At 56.4% G+C, this 22,224-nt stretch overlaps 1 protein-coding gene across 2 annotated transcripts in view; it reads left to right on the forward strand.

The window, feature by feature from the left end:
• The first annotated feature begins 678 nt into the window (after positions 1-678).
• Positions 679-22,224, forward strand: part of CNTFR (ciliary neurotrophic factor receptor) — a 37,117-nt gene continuing 15,571 nt past the window's right edge. The window contains exons 1-3 of one of the 2 annotated variants that reach the window (XM_040962928.1): positions 679-848; positions 8,021-8,144; positions 19,656-19,740. In XM_040962928.1, the coding sequence (XP_040818862.1) occupies positions 19,656-19,740 (85 nt within the window). In that variant the 5' untranslated portion in view covers positions 679-848; positions 8,021-8,144. The remainder of the gene's footprint in view (positions 849-8,020; positions 8,145-19,655; positions 19,741-22,224) is intronic. The other variant, XM_040962927.1, reaches the window with a different exon arrangement.

Below are 22,224 nucleotides of genomic sequence, written 5' to 3' on the forward strand. Positions count from 1 at the left end.
GTGATAACCGAGGGAAGGTTCCCGAGAGTTGGCCCCCCGGGTGTGTCGGGCAGTCAGTGTGAAACAGCGAGGGCCTAAGCGTGCAGCAGTGTGCGCAGCGGGGACCTGGCCGAGGCGGAGTGAGAGAGTGTGAAGGAGAGAGATCCCCGAGGGTGGGTGCGCCCAGCCGCCCTGGAGGACGGGGTGGAGTGGGTGTGTGTGTTGGGTGTGTGTGTGCGCGCGCGTTTGTGGGACCCGCCACCAGGACTAAGCTTGAAGTACCAGGGTCACAGCCGTCCGCAGGACGCGCTCGAGAAAGGGCGAACGCGCGGTGGCCACGCGTGCCAGTGCGGGCGAGTGTGCCAGCGGGGAGTGAAGGGGGGGAGAGCGCGTGCCTGCGTGGTGTGAGTGTGACTGGGGACTCAAGGCCTGCGCAGGGCAAGCGTGTCCCCGAGAGCGGGTGGCGCGTGCCAGGCTCGCGGGCCTGCCAAGGCGGGGGCGCGCGGGGGCCGTGGCGGGGAGGGGTCGTGGCGCGCGGCCGCGAAGGCGCGGGGAGACAAGGCAAGAGGGGGAGGGGAACGAGGGCGCGCGCGGCCGAGCGGGCGCCCGCGGTCACATGGGCGAGGGAAGGAGGGAGGGAGCGCGCGAGGGAGGGAGGAGGATGGGGGGGTTAAAGCCGCCGAGCGCCGAGGAGCCGGTGCAGAGCGGGCGGCGGCAGCGGCAGCGGAGGCGGCGGCTCCAGCCGGCGCGGCGCGGGGCTCGGCTGTGGGATCCGCCAGCGGTGCGAGCTCCGCGCTCCCTGCCTCGTTCCCTGCCTGGGGCGGTCGATCGAAGGGCGCGGCGCGGAGCCCGGGTGGCCCGAGGGCGCGGTGAGTACCCCCGTGGCGGACCGCGCGCGGCCGGACTCCCGAACCCTGGTGGACCGACAGACCCGCGGCCCTCGTGCACACGGGAAGAGTGAGGGGACACGCGTGGGCCTGCAGCCGGGGGAGACAGGAAAGTTCACGAGAAACTTTGCCAGCAAACTCGGGGGGCTGGGGCGCAGGAGAAGCGACCCCCCACGTCTGGGCGCGCCAGAGGTTGGGCGTGGTGGTGGTGGTGGTGGGGCCGGACAATCGGTTGGAGGGAGGTGGCCGGTAGGCTAGTCCTAGTGTTCCTGTTCTCTTCACCCCTTAACCGCACCGCGCAGGGTCTGGGAAAATTCCTGGGCTCGGGGCGGGAAGAGGGGGTGGTCGCAGTGGGGGTCCCCCTATACGCCCAACGGTGGCTCTTTCCTGAGCAGAAATCTGGACTTCAAAGCGCTCCAGGGTGTGCACGGACCGTTGCGTCTGCCAGTGCATGTGTGTCCGTGTGAATACGCGTGTGTGTGTGTCGGCATGAGCCTGCCTGGGTTTTTCTCGTGGGTCCACCTGGATGTATCTCCACGCCACGACTCTCCTCCAGAGAGTGTGACTCTTAAGTCCTGGTTTGTGTAAGTCCGCCTGTGATACCTTCCCAAGTGTCTCTTTGTGAGTGTGCCCGTGGCTTTCTCCTCTAGTGCGGCTCTCGGGGAGCCTAGCCAGCCTGGGTGTCTCTATGTCCCTACAAGTAGTGTGTCTCCCCGCGCCCGGAGGCTGGGCCCCAGGGAGGTCACCAGACGGACACTTCTCCAGCTCGGCTCCTCTCGCCTCTCCTCTTCTGAGCCTCTCTCCTCCAGCGTCTTGCTTGCTTGCCTGTTCGCTCCCCGTGGCCCCCTCCCCCCCTCAGTAGCTTCAGGCGAGCAGGACTATTTCACGCCTTGTTGAAAATTCAGGATTTTCTTTCTCTTTCCATCTCGTCTCTCTCTTTGAGGAGCATCTGTGTGTGTCTGTGTGACTGGCAGCTTGTCTGCAACCCTGTGTGTGTCTGCATGCCGTTGTGGGAGTGTGTCTGGAGCGTAAGTTCTTTTGCCTGTGATGTTGGCGCATTTGTTGGGTCTGTGTCACTCGAGTGACACTCAGTTGGTAAGCATCCGAAATGCTAGGTGTGCTTGTGCCTTTGCAATTGTGTGTCCCAGACACTGGATGTGTTCTTGTGTGTCTAACATTGAGTGTGATGGTGTGCCATTGCATGGTGGGTGGGGGTGGGGTTTCTCCAACTAGATACTCCTAGGGATGGCAGATTTGGGGAGTCGTGGAGGGTCTGTGTCTGCAGCTCTGTACTGTCACAATCCACACAAACCCTCTCAGCTGGCTCCTGGGGCTCCTGATCAGGATTGGTTGGGTGGAGCTCTCACTCTGGCTGAATCCCTGAGCCTGCAGAAAAGTGGGAGCTTAAAGTTCACTCGAAGCGGGCTCCGGAAGTCACACTCAGATTCACACTGGGACACTTCAACTCATTCTGGGGGCTCAGGATGCACACTCCCGTGGGCTCACACTCAGGGTGATAGAAGAGCGGGACTGCCACTCAGTCACGCTTAGACACTGGGGTTCCTGCAGTCCTGAGGTTTGTACAGGCTCACCCTGGAAGCAGGCAGGCTCACATTTCTACCCCGTTAGCTCATCAATTTAGACTGAGGCTTAGAGTTCATGCGCAGAATCTCCCTGTGGTCCTAGGACTCACACTTGGGTCACAGAAAGACTAGGTACTCACACCCAGACCTCCATGGGAGCCTTTAGGATTCACAAGGCACATGGGGGCTCTTGTCAGACTCACACTTCTGTTACAGAACGGGCACTCCCAGTTAGATTCCTTGCTGGAGTTCATGTACAGATTCAACAGGGACCCTGTAACTCACTCAGATTCATACCAGGATCTTAGGGCTCATACTTAGATTCATGTGGCAATATTGGGGGTCAGGTTCCCCTGGGGAACCTAGAGCTCTCACTTAGACCACCTCAGACTCATGCAAGACACTGCAGCTCCCACTCTGATTCACACTGGATCCCAGAACTAATTCCCTGGCTCACATGAAGACTCGGGCTCATCTCCATCCTGGGATCATTGAAGGGGTGCCTGGGAGCCCACAGACAGAAAAGGCCCCGGGAGTCACACCTCAGCTTACACTCAAAATGTCCTAAGGCCAGGCCTACACTGGAGCTTTAAAGGGGTACAGGGACTCAGAGGGGCTCCTGCTCTTCCCCCCTCAGCCCTGGTACTCACATTTACATCAGATGACACTGCCGCTTGGCACTTGAGGTAAACTCACACTTTCATCCCCAGGCTTGGGTTAAGACCCACACTCAGGATATCAGATAAGGAATAGAGACCTACCTCCTCCAAAGTTGGGGGCGGGGATACACACCGGTCACGCCCCTCACTCAGGCTCTCCCTGACTTGCCTTGCACAAGGAGGCTGGGCTGCTGGTGGAAAGATCTAGGTAGGTTGTTGATGACATGAGCCCTTAGAGTCTTCCATGTGCTACAGACATGCACATCCCCCCCCTACAGATTTGTGGACACTTTCTGTAGCATGGAGGGCCAGGTGTAGGGAAAGAAGATTCATGTCCTCCTAGAGCATCTCCTCCCAGCAGGAGGCCATCCTTAGGGTGAGGGAAGCTATGAAGGCTGCCCTGGCTCCAGTGATCACTCCAGAGTACTGAATCTGGGGCTGTAAGAGAGATGGAAGCCCCAGATCTGTGGAGAGAAGGTAGACTGGAGTGGACCCCCTGTCTCTTCTCTGCCTAGTCTGGAGAGGGCTAAGGGACCTGTTAAGTTCTCGCCCACAGTGTTTCCTTATTCTGTCTCATGTGCATGCTCAAGGTTCCCCGTTCTGCTCCCTTCAAGCAGTAGCCCATGGGTGGGGATGGGGGTTAGGCTGCAGTCAGCCCTGGGCCTCCACCTGTCATGGAGACAAAGCCATCCTTTAGGGGAGACCAGTGGGTGGGGCCGTGGCAGGTACACACTGTCCCCTTACCATGGTCCTCCCAGTGCTGAGTTGCCTGGGCTGGAGCTGTTCTCAGTCCCTGAAGGGGACACATGCTCTGCAGTCCCCCTATGGGGGTAGGGGGCTTGGGGAGGCAAGGCGCCCTGCTCTCTGCCCCCCCATGGCGAGTTGAAGTGTAAATGAATCGGAAACATATGGAGTGGATTTTCTTTGAAATGCAGATGGGTTGGTGGGGGGACCATGTGTGCCTGGTTTGGGGGGTCCTGGAGAGCAAGGAAGCTGAGAAGAGAGAGCTGACCCCTCCTACAGACCCACCATGGGGTGAGGGAGTGAGGAAGACCTCAGCTGTGTAAACTCCTGTGGCCCTGGGTGACCACACCCGCAACCGGCTCCCAGCTTCCTGTGGGGAGGGCTGGGGAGGCAAGTGGTCCCTGTGGGTGGAGAGTGCTGAGGTCATCCTCCTGCTGTACCTCTGCAGAGGGCAAAGAGAGCCCAGGAGCACAGGGCTGTGCTGGGTTGGAGTTCACCAGAGCCCAGAGCCCTGACAACAGCAGTGGAAAGAAAAGCTAAAGCAGAGGTGGGGGAGCAAGTCAGACCCTGCTGCTACCAGGGGCCAGTTCCCAGAGGCTGGGGCTCCGGAGCTGCAGGAGGAGGGATTGAAGTTAGACTGGTGGTGAGTTATAGGCAGAGCAGGGGTCTGTCTGGGGTTCAGGGATGGGCCAAAGAGTCCCCACTTTTGTGAGGGGATGGGTTTTTTAGACCCAGGGCAGTCAGAACGCTACAGCATGTCCTGCCTATTAGAATAGGCCCTGTGTGACAGACAATAGTATTGCAGAGTAATTTCTTCCAAGCCCTGTGGCAACCAGGGCCTGGGTCTGCCTTGGTTACCCCTGTGCCCCTGTCTCTGGCACATGCTTGGTATACAGCAAGAGGGGAATGTTGAGGGAATTACACTTCTTTTTCTCTCCTGTCTCCTTTTGGGCATGCCTGTGTCCCTGTCTGCCTGCCCTGAGCAGGGTAGTCAGGAGATTCTGAGCATTACACACAGGACAAGGAAACACTTCTGGGTTTGTGGCTTGAGACCCACCATGCCCTGGTTATACACCCCTGAGTGGTATGCAGATCAGACTACAGGAATCACTTCCCTCCACTAAGGTGCAGGGGTAAGAGTCTTCCTTGGAGAAGGTTTAGATGAGAGCAGACTGGGACAGGGCTATCATCTAGAATCTCTGACAGAGGTCAGAGGTCACTGGCATCTCGCAGCTGCAGGCTTTTGCAGCAGGTGGCGTGAGCCTTTATTCCCCAGGTAGCTGTGCGTGGGACCCTTGCTGTCCCTTGGCTTGGTCCCTTGGTCTGTAGCCGAGGGAATGCTGCCCATCTCCGAGGCTCTGTAGCTGCTGCGGTTATTAATGACTGGCTGAGAACGTGGGGTTCAGATCCTAAAAATACTCTGTCCTGCCCAGTAGTAAATGTGGGTAAATGCAGCAGTGGCTGCATCTTGGAGGGACAGAGGCTAAGAGACACATAGATGCACCAGGAGCTGGAAGAGACTGGGAGCGCATGTGAGCCTGGGGAAACTGAGGAAGCAGGGCTGAGAGAAGAGTCACTTCCGTGGTGTCAGTCATATTACAGCAACATTTGTGGTAACGTTACTCCATGCTGCAGAACATTTCCTTCTTCCGGTTTGGCAAGATGTCCCCATATCAATCCTACAAGTCAAGCCCTTCAGTAGGAGCCCTTTCAGTCCAGCTTCAGGATGTCCCTGAGAAGTGTGTGGCAAAGAGAACAAAACCTCCCCTAAGTCCCCTTTTCTACACTGCAGGCCCAGCCCTGTCTCCTCAGAGCCCTTCCTTGCAGCCGGAATTCCAAGCCCCTTTTGTAGTGGCCCCCATCTCACTCCTGATTCTCAGGCCTTTGTGTAAGACCCCCTGCCCCAAAGGAAGGGAGCTGCACGGTGGTCCCAAAAAGGCCAGAGAGACCAAGACTCAGAGGGCAGATGCCACATGACCTTGGCCTGCAAGCTGACCTTTGTGGGCCCCTCCATGAAATCGTGGGATGCGGGTGGGGGGCTGGCTGGGCCCCGGCCCAGGCCTGGAGAGAAGGCGGTTTTGGCACCCATCCAGGCCCCTGACGTCAATGACTCTCCAAATAATGGAATCAATATTGGGGGTGGGGGGGGTGCAAGCGTGAACCAGGCCCCAGCGATTAGAAACAGATCAGCGCAAACCCGCAGCTGATTCTGATAGAGCTGCCTTGGAGTGCTAGGGTGGGAGGGCTGGACGGAGCTGAACCTGGGGGGTGGCTCAGGAATGAAAAGGCGGGGCCATCCAGTGTCCAGGGCTCGAGAGTGTAAAAGTAGGAAGGACCACAAGCTTCCTGGGATCAGAAGGATGAAGTGGAGACCCTTCCCCCCTTTGAGTCTCTGGGGTTCCAAGGCTAGGTGACATTTATGGCTGGAGATTTCTTGCAGCAGCCAGTGAGAGGAGAAGAGTGAGCAAGGCAGGTTCATCTCCCTGCATCTGGACCTAGGCCCCTGGGCCATGTCAGGAGTCACAGTTACAGCTGGTTAACAGGGGAGAGAACTCTGGGTTGAGATCTAAGTGAGCTGACCTTGGCTTGGGCAGGGTTAATCCAAAATAGAGACACGGGGTATCCCGGCTCAGACTGGGATTTTGGCCTCCTCCATTGGCTCACAATCTGTCAACCTCCTAGAAGGCAGCAGGTGAGGATGGAAGGGGCCGTAAGGTCCATGGGGGGCTAGTCTGGCGGCAGCTGACACAAAACAGGAAGAAGGACTCGGGGAGCGGCTGTAATTACGGGACATTTATTATTAATCAGATGAAATTGCTGGAAGCAGCTGGTGTAATGTACGTAGCGATACAGACTCTGCATGCTTCCCCCAACACACATGCACACATACACATGCCACAGCCCGAGCCTTGCTTGCCAAGGTCAGATGGGACTACCTGTGTCTGTGCATCTTGGGGTAGATCTGTTCTTATAGACCAGCTGCCCACCCCTGCCTTTATGGTTTCCCTTCCTGATGATTTCTGTCATCCTGTGCCTTGATGTGTATCTCTCCATCTCTCTCTATCCTTCTGTCTTCCTCTTTTCGGGCCCGTCTGGATGTGTCAGCCAGCTTGGTTCTAACAGGTTAATTCTGGATCTTGCCACCTGGGCAGGACTGGGTGATGCGGAGTCCGTGTCTCCTGTGTACACATGTAAGCGCCTACTCACACATTTGCCAGATGCCCTTGGGACCTGCTTTGGGGGAGGGCCCCTGGAGCCGGAGGATGTCCTGGAGACTTGCAGGAGGTGAGGAGTCTGATGAGTGTTATTTTTCAGGACAGCCCTTGTTTCAGTGCTAACCCCCTTCCTAACTATAACTTGTGTAGCTTTGGACAAGCTGTTTTGGTTTCCTCATCCATAAAACAGATGAACACTGGATTACCTCCAGAGGTGGTTGTGAAGATGCCATAGCAAACTGTAAGGTAAATGGTTATGAGAGCTGATCAAGGGCCTGGAACGAGTGCTAGCAGTCTACTATTTCAGTTGGCAAAGGCCCTGTGCAGGTGGGTGAGACATCTGCCAAGGCAGGCTGTTGTAGCTGGAGAATTTGGGAGCTAGATATGGACTTCCATCTAGGCTCTGTACTTGATCAGCTCTAGGGTCTTGGACAAATGACTTATCCTCTTTGAATCTTTGTTTTCTTAACTGTCAAATGGGAAGACTATTGGGTACCTATTTCGTGGAGAAGTCATGAAGATTACATGAAGTAATGCATGTGAAGTGCCCAGCACATTTCCTGGCACCTGGCAGATGCTCAGGATAATAATGTCAAGGGAGAGCATGCTATGATGCTGAATGTGGATGTCATGCTGTGACATTTTTCTCTGTGTGTATACAAAATGTGTATGCCGTGGGGGCACCGCGTCTGACAACTGGTTGTGTGAGGGTTTGGAGTTGTCTTTGGGTGGTGTCAAGCCTCGGTCTCCTGGCTTCCCCTTTGTTCCAGTGGTTCCACAGATGAGGTTCGTGGCGAGATGCTGCAGGAAGTCTGTGTTGCTCTAACATTCATGTACTGCCTGCTTCGGTATCCTCTTCTCACAGTGTGGTTGTGAGTCTGAAACGAGCTTTGACTTGGACTGAGGATCGTGGCTCCTCTGTGACCTCTGATTTGTACCCTTTGCCCTTCTAGAATCCAGCCTTGGCACATCCTCCTGTCCCCTTGGTTTTGGAAGTCCCAGGAAGAGTTTGGCCTGGAGGAGGAGGAAGAGGAGGAGGAGGGCATTGATGCACTTGGTGCAGCCAGTGGTGAAGAGGTAGGTAAAAGACAGCTACCCTGGGGCTGTAGGTGTGGGGGTGTGATTGAAGAGGACCCAAGAGCATGCCGTACTTTCAAAAACAATTATATTTATTTATTTATTTTTCTTGAAAGACATGGAGAAAGAGCTATACAAAGAAACAGACGGAAAAGGATCTTCCCTTCACTGGTTCCCTTCCCAGATGCCTGCAACAGCCTAGGCTGAACCAGACCAAAACCAGGAGCCAAGAAATTAATCCTGGTCTCCCACAGGGGTGGCAGGGATCCAAGTACTTGAGCCTAGCAAGTGCCGTCTCCCAGGGTGTGCTTTCAGAAGTAGAGTAGCTGGGATTTGAACCAGGCACTGTTGTCCAGGATGTGGGCATGCTAAGTGGCAACTAAATGTTTGCCCCAAATGCCTGTCCTGAGGTCCCGTCCTTCTGTCCAGTTGTTCCTTCTCCTGAGGTTTTAGTGTCAGCCTGGCTGGGTCTTTTTTTAATGTCCCTATGACAGGTCCAGAGAAGGGAAGAGACTTACCCATGGTCACACAGACAAGGGCAGAACTGAGACAGGAATCAGAGTTGTAGGATGAACAGGGCTGAATCCCAGATGTTACGAATATGTTTCCATTTTAGTGTCCTCAGCTTCCCTCTCTGTCCCCAAAACAGTTCTCTGGCTTGATTGGGGGAGCAGCTGGGCTTGGAGGAGATGGGATAGGGGGTCAGAAGGTCCAGAATCTTCTGGGGCCAGCTGCAGGGCTGAGCCTGACTCTCCCAGTCTCTCATTCAGGCCAGGCAAGGCCCCTGGATTGGCAGCCCGGGGGTGGGGGCATCCAAGGAATCGAGGCACTGGAGCGGAACGGAAGGGTCTATTGTCCAAAACCCGCCAGAGGCCCACAAAGGCCGCAGGGCTTTTCATCTCTGCTCCCAAACAGACTGGCCATTTTCCTGGCCTGGGGGCCCTGTGGTGGGGGGGCACTAACCCTTCGGAACTAGGACTGGGGTGTTACAGAGACTGCAGTAGTATACCCCTGGCTAGCACTTGGCCATCAAAAGGGCTTAAGATGGAGTTGGGGCCCAGGAGAGGAGAAAGAAAGGTGTGAGGTGGAGGGTTGAGCTTTCCACCTCATGGTCGCCTGAGGATCCAAGGGCACAGAGTGGGCTGTCTGCCAGAGGTTCGGGTTAGTGTGAGGGCTAGGGGATGCACAAGAGGCACACCTCAGGGGAGTCTGATGGCTTGTGAGGAAAGTGGGTTGCTGAGCTGTGAGGTCACCTAATCCTCCCCTTTAATTGGGAATTCTGTAGGGAGCTGGGACAGAGGGCTGGAGAAGTGAGGCCAGGACAAGGAAAGAGAATGATTCTGCAGCAAGAGGGATGGGGACCAGACAGCAGGAAGGACTTCCTGCCAGTGAACAGTAGCTCAGATGCCCTGACCCTGTCCCTGGGGAGCTCAGAGGAACGCAGAGAGCAGGGCAGCTGGAGAACACCTCAGGGGCTTGGGACTGAGATGGCTTCTGTGGGGGGCCCTCGGAAGAGGAGGCTCGGGAGGGAGGACTTGGCTGTTTTATCCATCCTCCCCTGGCAGCACCTCCAGCCCCACTATATTAAAACAAAACAAAACAACAACAGAAAAAAACCCAGCTTTTTAATTTAACAAAGTGGATGAAAAAACTGTTTTTAGAAATAAAAGATACCTGCTGTCTCCCAAGCTAGTGCTCGGCCCTTGCTGAGAAGCTCTGGGCATATCCCGCTGCTTGCCTGGCCTCCGCCTCTCCTTCTGATGGCTTCAGCTCCTCGCCCCCTCAGCCTCCGTCCCTCTGTCTCTGCCTCCTCCTGGGTCTCTCTCTTCCGGTTCGTCTCTGTCTCCCAGCCTGTCTCAGTCTCTGTTGTCTCCCTCCAACCCCCCTCTCTCCCCCAACCCTAGCTCTAAATGGGTCTATTTAAAACGCCCGATGCTGCCAAGTCAGAAAAGCGTCTCCTGATAAAGCGCATTAGGCGGAGGGAGGGAGGGAGGAGGAGGGAGGAGGGAGCGGCGGGCGGATTGATCCATGCCGTAACCCCATTAATCAGGCAGCATGGATCCCCCTCCCTCCCCCAACTTCAGCCCCTCTGAGCTAAAAGCCCCTGAAATATTTATCACCCCTCCCCCATGGGGGCAAGGGGAGGGGTGTGTGGTCCTTGGTGTGAGCATCCCTTGCTGCCTCATGCCCCCTTCCCACTGCTGGGGCAGAGGTCGGTTGGGGGTACCTGGGCATGCGGGAGCACACCTGTCAGGCCCAGGGCCCGTCAGGGCAGCCTGGTCACTTGGGCAGTCCCCAGGGACTCCAGGAGTCTGGCCTGGCGCGTGTTGGTCTTGAAGAGGAAGCTTGGCCATGCAGAATGAGAGGAGACCTCCAGCTTGCCTGGAGGTCCTCATTCCTTCACCCCCACACCCCTTACCCCGGAGGGCATTACTCTATCATTCTTTGAGGGCAGGTCTAAATCCCCAGTACAGGAAGCAACTGAGACTTGGTGGGGGGTGGGAAAAGGGGTAGCCCTCGCTTATCCCGTGCTTGGGGGGGGGGGGGGGCGGACCTGGAAGGCCACTTGAAGCTCTCCCTTTATTCTCAGAGGGGGGTTGGAGGCCTGGGTATCCCAAAACTTCAGGAAGGCAACCAGGCCTAGGGGGGGAGAGGAGAGTCCCCATTGCCCCAGGGTGCAGAGACAGGGTCGCACCGCTGGCTGATACCCCCAGGCGGCCGGGGTCAGCCCCTGAGACTGGCAGTCATCTGCGGGGGGGCGGGGGGAGGTGGAGTTTGAGGTGTTGACTCTGTGCAACTTCACCTTGGGCGGGGGAGGGAAGCCCTGGCCACCCGTGGGTGTGAGACTGGGCTCGAACCGGGAGCCGGAGGGTCCCTTCCCTCGCCCCTCCCCCAACATCAAGTGCCACATCTCCTCCTGACTCAGACAATTAGATTCAAAGGATGACCTCACTGCATGCCGTCCCTCACTCGCTCCCTCGGCTCACTAGCTCCGCTCGCTCTGCTCGCTCGTTCGCTCGCTCGCGGCGCGCTCCTTCCTCCCCTCCTCCCGGCCCACTCGCCGCTTCGCCCGAGGCTCGGCCCGCGTCGCTCACGGTCGGGCCCGGCCCCTTGCCTGCCCACCCGGGACTCTCTCGGTGGGGGTGGGGGTAGGGGCTGCTCCGGCCCCAGCCCCCCGCCCCCGAGCCCCCGGGCATCCGATGCCTGCGGACGGCCAGGCGGATCCACGGAGCGCCGGAGGCACCGACGGGGCGCCTGTGCGGGGACCCAGGTCAGTGGCCGCGTGGTCGCAGGGCCAGGAGACTTGTCACCCCCGCCGCCACCGCCCACAGACGCCCCGCTCACCCGCCTCGGCGCTTCCCGCTCCTTCCTCGGCCCCCGCCCCCCGCGGCTGCTCGGCTTGCTCCCTCTGCCAAGCTCGCGCGCTCTCTCTCTCTCTCTTTTTCTCTCTCTCTCTCTCTCCAGCCCCTCTGCCTCTGCAGCCGGTGGGAGGGACTGGGACTTCCTGAGGTCCCTGGGCCCCTTGGCAGCGGTGGAACCAGGCCTCTGACATGGGAGGGGTCTGTGGGGAATGGGAGACCCCTCCCTGGGTGGGTGTAGGAGGGACATCTAGACAGGGGGCTGAAGGGATGAGCTCTGCTATCTTTCCCTTTTCACATCCAGTGGGCCTCTTGCTAGCCTCATCAGTCCACACCTTGTAGCTAACTGAGTTCCCACTGCCTGCCCAGGTGCAGTGGGCTCCACAGCCTACCTCCACTGGGGTCCTGTCACCTGGCTTCTTTTAACTTCCTATTCTGTTTTGTCTCCTTGCATGCCTGCTTTCTGTAAGTCACTGTCCCCTGGTATGGTGGGGCTGTCCCTGCCTGACTTCCTTAGATCCGCTGCCTGGTGTTTGTTCACATGTTTGGCTTCCACCCAGCCACACACATCAGGGCTTCTCTTAGGATGCGGGGTGCTGGGGCGGGAGGGCTCCACCTGGAATGGCAAGTGTTGTTCCCATGTCAGCCCAGCTTGGATTCCAGTCTCCCTGGAAAGGCCCACTCAGCCTGGGAGCCTGGAAGGAGCAGGGCAGGGCTCAAGGGCTCCGGGACACTTTGGGACCCTTGGCCTCTGTGCTCAATTTAGGGGAGCCTCCTCTCCACCTGCTCTTCTCCTGTCTGCCGGCCTGTTGTTGGGCATCTATCGCTACCTCTCTTTGGGCCTGACAGTGATGACAGGGCTTTGGCAGGGGCTGGAGGGGATATTGGAGTCAAAGCTCCACCTCTTTCTTCTCCCCTGCCTGTTCAGAGCCAGTGTTGACATCTGGACATCCTATGGATGGTGGTGGACACAGAGAGGCTTCTGAGAGGCCTGGGGTCACACAGCACAGGGTTGTTTGAGGGGATCTGTTGCCTGTCCTCCTCATACTGGAGAAGGGTCCTTGGAAGTGGGCTGATTTCAAGGCTCTCTGGCTCCTGCTGCTACTAGAGCCATCATCTCTCACCCAGGGGCTTCCTCACCCCTGCTGCCTGGCCTGGATTTGCCTTCATACCTTAATGCTGTTGAAAGCAGTGTTAGGGGAAGAAGGAGCCGCCTGGGGAATTAGCCTCTGGTTTTTTACTTTCTAGGCACTGGCAAAGTTCCTCTTTTCCTTCCTGTCTAAGGCCACCTTGGACTTTCCCCCCCTCCCTCTAAGCCCAGCTAGGCCACCTGAGGTCTGAGGATGGATCTGGGGTCTTTCCCATTGCTGGGTATGGGGGTGTGGGGTGTGACAGGCCAAGGGTGACTGGGGGATTCTGTTTCTGGAGGGGTACAGTGGCGTCTGTGGAAGGCAGACTAGTCAGAGTGTGAAATGGTATCCATATGTGAGGCCGTGACTATTCTGTGTGTGTGTGTCATTGAAACTGTAATGTGTGTGTGTGTGTGTGTGTGTGTGTGTGTGTGTGTGTGTGCACTCCAATGTACAGGAGCCTGTAGTAGTGGATGTCTATATGCAAGGCTGTTGAAGCTGCCTGGGTGGTGTATGTTGGGACAGGGGACTTAGGAACGAGATTTGCTGGGTGCTAGTGAAAGCTCAAGTGTGTGCATCCTCAGAGCACTGGGTCCCGGGTGTATGTGTGAGTGTGTGTGTGTGTGTGAGTGTGAGCACACACTCATGCCTGTGTTTTCCCATCAGGAACAGATTGCTCAGCTTCCCCCTGTGAAGAGGGGAGGAAGCCGGAGGAAAGATGGCTTGCTCTTGCCCAGCAGACCAGACGGTTCCTTAGAAGTAGTGTGTGCAGCGTGTGCACGTGTTAGGAGGCAGAGAGAACAGAGCACTGTGGTTCATGAAACCGTGCAAGCTCTGCTCCCCATACTCAGCTCTGTCAGAAAGACCATCTTTAGTTCTTTTCTTTTTTTCACAAACCAATGCCTCACATGCATGGCTGCCCGCCCCCCACAAAGTGCACTTGTGCACGTTCTCATGTGTGTGTGTGAGAGAGAGAGAGCAAGAGAGAGTGAGAGAGAGCCTGCATGTGTGGGTCTCTGTGTGTCTGCACCAGAGTGGTGATGGGGCCAGGGCTGGAGTGGTGGGAGATGCCTAGAGACACAGACCTTTGTCCCAGCTGCCAAATCTGATGAGCTATTGGGCCCATCCTTCTGGTCCTGTTGTGGGCTCTGCCTTGCAAGCTCCTCCATCTGCTGTTGGCCTTTCCATGGCTCCCACCCCCGCTGCTGCCCCAGGAGAGGGAAGTCATTTAGCACTGTTGCTCTGCTCACCCCCAGCTTTCCTGAGGTTTTTCTGGCAGTCTGACCTCCTCCTGTTGCAGCATTTGGTCCTTCCAAAGAGGGGCAGCACCTGTTTGCCCAAAGACTTAATCTGACTGGTGGGTGGAGGGGTCTTTCTTGCTCTATAGGGAGTCCTGATTCTTCTGGAACCTGGAGGAGCTTCTGGACTGGTGTTGGCGGAGTGGGGGGAAGGTGAGAGATTTGGCATTCATGCCTCAGATTCTGAGGCTATCCAGAGCCCAAGCATCCGAAGGGAGAATGTAAACTTACATATGCCCTTTCTTGCTCTCTATTCAGGGGGCAGGAGCAGATGAGTTAGGTAGGAGGAACCTTAGGTCCTCTGCATCTAGAGGGCTGCCTGAGCACGGCACACCTGATGTGCATCCACAAGCCCAGGCCCTTGGTGAAGGTCTCTGTGGAGCAGGCCAGGCCTCCAGCGGGCTGGTGGGATGGATTCCCAGCTTCACAGGATACCTCTGCAGGTAGGAGGGCCTGAGGCTCCCCTCCAGCAACATGCCTGCACACATGTGCAGTAGGGCACACATATGCTGATCTTAAGGTCCCTGTAGTACAAGAGGCTGGGGGTGGGGGTTTTTGAACACTCCAAGTCCAGGCTGCTGCCAAATTCCATCAGAATCTCATCTCCCCCCCCCTCCACCAGGCCCCTGCAGCACATGCAGGCTGCGGAGGTCACAACAGCAGGTGCGGATACCCCGCTTCCACCTCACACACATTGGGCCGCCTCCTTTTCCATAGCCTCAGCCAGCAGCTCAGAGCTGGGGGACCATTCCCATTGGCTCCTCCCAGCCTGTCTCTCCCACTGGAGCTCAGCTTGTGCTGCCCCCTTCTTGGCTGGGGGGAGGACCTATGCTGGGGTGAGATCCTTCTGCCCTGAGCATTGAGACTTGCCTCTGGGGAGGGTGGCAATTAGAGACCCAGCAGGAGGAAAGTCTTGAATCTTATACTCAGACACAGTGTCTGAGTACTGTGCCACTTGAGGGGCTAGAGAACAAGAAGGTCTGGCCTTGGGGGTGGGATGAGACAGGAAGGACAAGAGACTGAGAAATGAGGCAGGGAGACATCAGGGGGAGTGGGAGTCTGCCCTTGTGACTAGTCTCAGCCCCTGACCCGGCCTACTGTCTTCCTGGGTTGGGGGTGGTCTGCTGGCCCAGTTGCCAGGGGCCAGCCTCCCACTCTTCAGCTGGATCCCCCCAATCCACAGCCTTTGGACTCAAGCCTCTGTCCCCATCCCCCTCGCTGTCCGGGCTGTCTAGGCCTGCAGGGATCTAAGGACCTCCTCAGCCTCAGCTCCTCCCCGCTGCCTGGAGCTTCCAGCCAGGCCCTGATTGCCTACGGCAGGCTGACCTCAGTCAGTACTGTCCTTTCCTTGTGCCTGTGTCTACCCTGTTGTGTGTCATTGACTTTCTCAATCTCCAAGTGTGTGTGTTTCTTCTTGACTCCAACTTGGCACCTCTGCAGGTTGAAGGCCTCTCTGTTCCTACTGCTCGGTCCTGAGCTCTTGCTTCACTCCCAGGGATGGGCCCTTTCTGGGTGCTATTGTGGGGGAGAGGAAAGGCAGGAAGCCCCAAGATACAGGGCATCTTTCCTCCCCACCCTTCATTGTTAGATTCTGCAGCCTGGAATTGCCAAGAGAACCTGTTAGCAATGGGGAATTGTGGACCCCACATTGGACAAGATGCCCTCTAGTATCCAGCCCCACCCCCAGTCCCAATGATGGGGCCTTAGAACCCAACCTTGGAGATGGAGTAGCCTTGCTTGAGGTCATTGTACCGAACCTCCCACTCATTGGTTGTCCAGGCCAGATTGAGACTTCCCCACCGTCTGCTCACTTTGGCAACCTCAGAACGTAGTATTGCAGGTCAGTGCTCACAGTTACAGCTGAGACCCAGCTGGGGTGCTCAAAGCCCCCACCCTTCATCTGGCTGGTCATCCCTGCACAGCATAAGCTGCTGCCTCTGATTCTGCAGGAAATCAGTAGAGGCTGTCCAACAATCACATTTCCTCTCAGGTTCTTCCCTAGAGGGATGGGGGATGAGGAAGCAGGACAATGGGACATGGCTATGGCAGAGAGAGGTCTTGGGTGCTGGGTTCCACAGTGGGCTGTGGATGGAGCCTGCCATTGTGTTTGTCGCTGTTACTGATGGAGAGGACTGGCCTCTCTGGGTATATGACTCTACAGAGGTGTTATTTCCGTGTGACTGTTACTAAGTCTCAATATCCCTTTGTCACTGTGCTGATGTCACCATCAATGTTACTCTTTGTAACCATTGGTCTCATTGCATCTTTGAGGTCTTGGTCACAGGTCAACAGGTGTCACTGCCCTGATGGTAGACATCATTATATTTGACTGCCACCCACTGCATCATTCTTTGTGGTGACTGTCAAGATCCCTCCGTGTAACTCTTAATGGTGTCACTGTGTCATTTTTACTGGGGGTTCTTATTGTGTGGTGGTGTCTGTGCCACTTTGAGGCAAGATGTTGGGGCCCTAGATTTGTGTGGCCAAGTCACACGTGTGTGTAACAGTTGATACTAATGTTTCATGTCAGGAGAGGTGCCAGGCCCTGGTGCTGAAGGGCTGTCTTGGCTCCTTTCTTGCTTGTGAGGCCCCCCCTCTATTCCCATCTCACTCTGCAACTGACCAGGCCCATTTGCATAGCCCTCATCTGGGCTTCTTTGGCAATTATCCTCTAAATCTAACCCACAGCCATGGGGTGTGGACTTGGAAAATTCCTGGGAAAGATGCTCTTTGCCCTGTGATGGGAGGTGTGAGGTAAACTAGGGCCTGCAGAGCTAGGGGAGTGGGTCCAGCTGGAACTTGGAGGAAGTGGGGGCAGTAGAGCTGTTCTGGGGATTTCTGGCTCTGCAGAGTACTCAGGTAGGGGTGGGGTTCTAGTGCGCCCTTGTCCCCTTGTCCCCTTGGAGCCAGGCTCCTGGATGGCTGGGAGAGTACTTCTGCCCCAGGAACGCCCTGCTGTGGTCTCTGCCTGGGTCAGTGCTGCTACATCAGCCACCATCCTCTCTCCCGTCCACCCTGTGGTGCTCCGCAATCATGGAGCTGCTGCCATGGTCTGTCATTCTCTCTGGGGCTGTCCCTTCTCCTGCCCTTGAGTGTCTCCTATAAGCCTCATCTTTCTCCTTTATCTCTGACTCTCCTTGTCCCTCTGGGTGTCCCCCCTCCCCTTGTCTTTCCGTTTTCTGGGTGCCCCTGACCCTGTAGTGTCTGTCTTGCCACCCCACCCCCACTCTCTGCAGCACTTGCTAGTGCTCAGCAGCGCCCGTCTCCCATGGCTGCAGCCCCGTTGGCCCAGGGCCCGGCCCTTACAGTAACTCATCGGGCTGATGGAGACGACTTTGATGAAGAAGCCTCCCCTCCCCCTATGGGGGCCTAAGAGCACATGCGCATGCATGCATGCGAGTGTGTGTGTGTGTGTGTGTGTGTGTGTGTGTGTGTGTGTGCATGTGTGTGTGTGTGCACGTCTGTGTGCACCTGAGTCACCCTGTGAAGGGTGCCTGGCCATCTTCTCCACCCTCGCCTGACTGAGACCAGAAAGGAGCTGGGAGCAAGGGGCCATCCTGTTTGTGATCTAACCGCCATCTACTCTGCTCGTGCCTGGTTTCCGTTGCTGCTCCCATGTAGTGGGCAGTGGACCTGGCATGGAGACTCTCCCTGGCTGAGAGGAGAAAGGCACTGACAGAAGGCACAGATGGTAAGGGAGGATCTAAGGGCCACCAACAGGGCTGGGGTGGGGGAGCAGGTTTGCCTGCCGTGGCCTCTTGTCTCACTTTTCCTGAACTGAGCAGCAGCTCTGAATTCGTACAATTTTGTGTTCACTTCCTGGCTTGCTGGCTGACTTAGGACTAAGGACGTTGTCTTAGCCCCTTAGACCTGGAGAAGGGGGGCGTTAGCTGAAGATGAGTAAATAGCCATGCTCCCTCCGTATGAGCCAGGCCAAGTAGTAGCTCCAACTTGAGAAGGGTGGTAAAGGTCACACGGGATAGAAACAGCAGAGCTGTGCCAGGGAGGTGCACCCAGAGCACTTGTGGCTGTGGCTGTAGCTGTGATGGGGGTGGGAGGGGAGGAGGAGGAGGAAAGAAGATACGGGTGAGGGGCTTTCCTGGAGAGGTCAAGTGTAGCGACTGGTAGGCAAGAGCTCTCCCGCAGAGGAGGCCCACCCCCAACCCCAGCCACCCCCAGCTGCTACAGGCTGACACCCACCTCCAGGTTCCCCCACCGTTGCTGCTGCTTGCTGCTGCGTCTGCACTCTCTCTGGCACTTTCTCCGGGTGTATCTGGCAGCGTTTCTCGGCCGGTGTCTCTGGCTGTGTGTCTGGCAGGGTGTGTGACTGCGTCTGACGGTGCCTCTGGCAGCGTGCTCTGTGCTGTGGATACTTCCTGACTGCGCATCTGGCTGTGGCTCTGGCTGTTTGTCTGGGTGGGTGCCTGTTTGTGTCGATCCGTTTCTCTGCAGCTCCTCTGCTCGTGTGTCAGACAGTGTCTCGGGCTCTGTCGCCAGTGGGTCCGCTGCCTGCGCTGCCTGTTCCTCCTCCAGCAGAAAATCTGCCTGCCTCTGGCCGAGCCTTCTGTGGGGTTTCTGGCAGGTCCCCCGGTTGTGTCAGCTGTGCTCTTAACCATTTCTCTGGCTGGTTATCTGGTTCTGTCTGCCTGTTCCCTTGGCTTTGTTCCATGGTTCCTGTAGCACTCACTAGGGAAACTGTTTTTTTGGGGTTCTTTCTTGTTGTTTAGGGCTGTCTGTTTATGATGGTGGTCCCGAGTGGGTGTATGGTGGTGTCCTCCTTGTCTCTCTGTGAATCTCTTCTTCAGCGGGACAGTTTTGTCTCCCCCATCAGACGGAGAGATCATTACATTGGGTGTCTGTTCTCCAGGTCACAGTTGCTCGCCTGCCTACAGGTGTGTGTGTGTGTGCTGGGGCACAGGGTTAGAGCAGTCAGACCCACCCTAGGAAGCTGGGCACTGGGCAGGTACCCCCAGGTGTACCCCAGTTTCTGGTGAATGTGTGTGCTTACCTGGGGACTCTGGTGCACACTTGCTGGCCTTGGGATCCAAAGCCCTTGTAGGCATTTGGCTGGGATTCCAACAAGGACATACATGTGAAAATCTCAATGTTTCCTTGGTCACTAGTGCACAGTGCAGCAAAAGCCAGCTCTAACCTTGCAGCCCTTCTGCTCTTAGTTCCCCAGAGTCTGTGGCCAAGCTCATGGCATGGTTGGTGAGGGACAGATGACCATCCAAGGGACTCCTGGGGTCCAGGTTTCAGGCTCTGCCCTCAGGAGCATGGCAGGGGGCCTTTATTCAAGGTAATTTGGGAAAGTACAGACCTCCAATTACCCTTTCAGTTTGTGATGTTTATAGCTAATTAGCCAACCTCACCAGGAAAGTTGTTGTTTTAGAAAAATGACCCTGGCATTGCCAACGTTCTATAACTCATCTGTGCCTGACTGCACTGCAGCCAGCAGTGTTATCGAACAGAAAACCACTGTAGGTTGCCTTCTACCGTCATAGCAACCCTTTACCTACAATACCAATAATGTTACTTTCTGTTGCTTCAAGGAGGATCCTGAGCACCATTAAGAAGGGCGTTTGGGGTCAAGGTGCAATGACCTTAGGAATGGGATTTCCCAGTCTTGCCTGAGAATGGGGTAGGGTGGGGAGTGTCCTCCCCAGGAGATCTCTGCCTAGGCCGATGCCACTCCTCCCCCATTTCTACCATTTCTTCCAACAGATGGCTGCTCCTGTCCCGTGGGCCTGCTGTGCTGTGCTTGCTGCCGCCGCTGCTGTGGTCTACACCCAAAGACATAGTCCGCAGGGTGAGTGCTGGGGCAGATGCCCGCCAACCCCCTTCCCAGAGCCTGCCACGAATCCGCGACTTTGCACAGCTGCACACTGACACGGACACACAGGAACACCCGGAGGGACGTGGGGTCTTGTGCTGCTGATTTGCAGGGTGACCCCCTGGTGTCCCAGACAGTGTCCTCCAGAATCACATTCCTGGGTGGTTACACACGACTGTCATGTCTCCAGTTTGGATGATCTGTCTCCCTTCTCACTGGGCTGCTGGGACATGAGTTGGAGAGGGACTCATGTCCAATATCTGGGTGAAAGGGGATCTTCTTCTGCGGGGTTGATAGGAAAGTGGCTGGAGGCACAGCAGGTAGGATTGCTGGTCACCTTCTACTTTCAGCCTTCTCCTGGAGGGAGAGAGGAACAGAGATAGTGCACAGAGAACAGGTTAGGAGATAGGCAGAGGCATGAGTTGGAGGCAGGGATGGTGCCCTAAGGAAGGGGACATGTCAGTTAGCACTCAGGGGCCAGCAAGTCCTTCCCAGGACCCACAGGACAAGCAGCAGTGCCCCTGCTGGGGAAACAGGTGCCCTCTCAGCTTGGCCATCAGCACAACTCAAATAGCCACATCAGTGGAAACTCTGAACTTGAACTTGCCTCAAATGAGTCTACCTAAACTCACCCACTTGGACAAAGCCTGCACATGGGGCTGGGCAGAGGCAGAGAGGGTGGGGGCATCTTTGGAGCCCAGGCACAGAGCAGACCCTGATGGCTCTGCCACCCTCAAGAGCTGTGGGTTCCAAGAGGGCAGTAAGCCTGTACTTCTCAGCCTTGTCTGTACGAGACCAATAGCCCCAGAGAGAGCCTGACTGGCCCCAGGGCTGCCAGGGTGGGCTCTGCCGATGTGTGCAGAGGTATCTGTCTTGTCCCTACAGACAGGGCCACGTGTGACCAGGGTCCTGGGCGGACACACGGCTACATATCCGAAAGAGTCTGGAACTGTGTCCCATGCTGGTGAGCATGGGCTGTTTGGTTGTCTTTCTCTGTGGAGCTGGACTCCTGTGCTTCAGGCTTTCCCTCATTTGTGTTAGTATCTCTGTCCAATCTGTGCATCTGTGTCCCTGTTGAAACTGTTCCTGTGTGAGAGACGTGTCCCCACATGTAGCCATGCCTCTGGATGACAATGCTCCTGTGTCTGCTTGTCTTTTTTGTTTTGTTTTGTCTTGTTTAAATAAAGACCTATTTATTTGAAATGCAGAGTGACATAGATAAGGAGAGACCCTCCGTTGGCTGGTTCACTCCCCAGATGACCGCCATAACTGGCGCTGGGCCAGTCTTAAGACAGGAGGCTGGAGCTTCTTGCAGGTCTCCCACATAGGTGGTGGGGTCCCAAGCATTTCAGCCATCTCCTGCTGCTTTCCCAGGTGCATTCGCAGGGAACTGGTTCGGAAGTGGAACAGCCGGGACTTGAACCTGTGTTGCAATATGGAATGCTGGTGTTACAAGTGCTGGCTTCACTTGCTGCACCACAGTGTTGGCCCCATGCCTATGTTGTTGCGTCAGATATTACCATCCCTGAAATGGGGCAGTGTCCCTGGGTGACTGGAAACTCATATGTAACTATAACCTTGTGGATTATATCGTGTGTGTGCATCTTCATCCGCATCCTCGTGTGTGCGTTTGTGTGTGTGTGACAGTGTGAAATTGCTTAGGATGGAGGGGGGGTTGGTTTCCGGCATGTGGTCCCCATGTGAGTCTGTGTGTGCAGGTGTGAGGGAGCTGTCAGCTCTGTCCCTCTGTGTTCTCCATGTCCATGACCTCATCCTGTCTCTGTCTCTCATCCTGGCTTCTAACAACCTTTTCACAGCTGATTCCTTTGGAGCATTTGTCACCGCGTCAGGGCCAAGAACCCCATCCTCCCCCTGCTGCTTGATTTAATTTTTGAAATGGACAGCACATCAGTAGGGGCACCCACGGGGTGGGAGGAGAGCTGTCCGAGACAAAGGATTAAATCATCGCCATCTTTGGCACAGTTGCATGCACGGCTCTGTGCGTGTGTGTTGCGTAGCTGTTGTGGTGCTGTGTGATTGTCATGCTGTGCTGCCCCCCCTCCTGCCTTTGCATGTGGCCTCTCGTTGTCTTCTGTCATTGCGTGGTCATTTCTGTCTTCCTGGCCTGCCCTCAAATCCTTGGTTTGTCACTGTCTCAGGTTGTGTTTCCGTTTCCTCGGTGAGGCAGACAAGGTGAAGTGGGGGAAGTGTGAGCCCATGGCCACCTTGTTTGTGGTGTGGCTGGCTGACCGTTGCCTCATCCTGTGGCTGTACCTGTCCCCAGTACTGAGGGCCATGCTGGGCCCATGTTCCTGCTGAGCTGCTATTGGTCAGCACTGATGCGTTGCCTCCGGGACCACGATGGCCACGCCCCCTCCCCAACGGTCAGTTTTCAGCCTCTTCCTCAGGCAGCTGGATGCATTCTCTGCTGGGGTGGGGGCGGGGGGTGTGCAGGGAGAG

The sequence above is a fragment of the Ochotona curzoniae genome, unplaced genomic scaffold (genome assembly GCF_017591425.1).
Source record: "Ochotona curzoniae isolate NIBS_2020 unplaced genomic scaffold, NIBS_Ocur_1.0 scaffold_3208, whole genome shotgun sequence".
In the NCBI taxonomy this organism is placed as follows: domain Eukaryota; kingdom Metazoa; phylum Chordata; class Mammalia; order Lagomorpha; family Ochotonidae; genus Ochotona; species Ochotona curzoniae.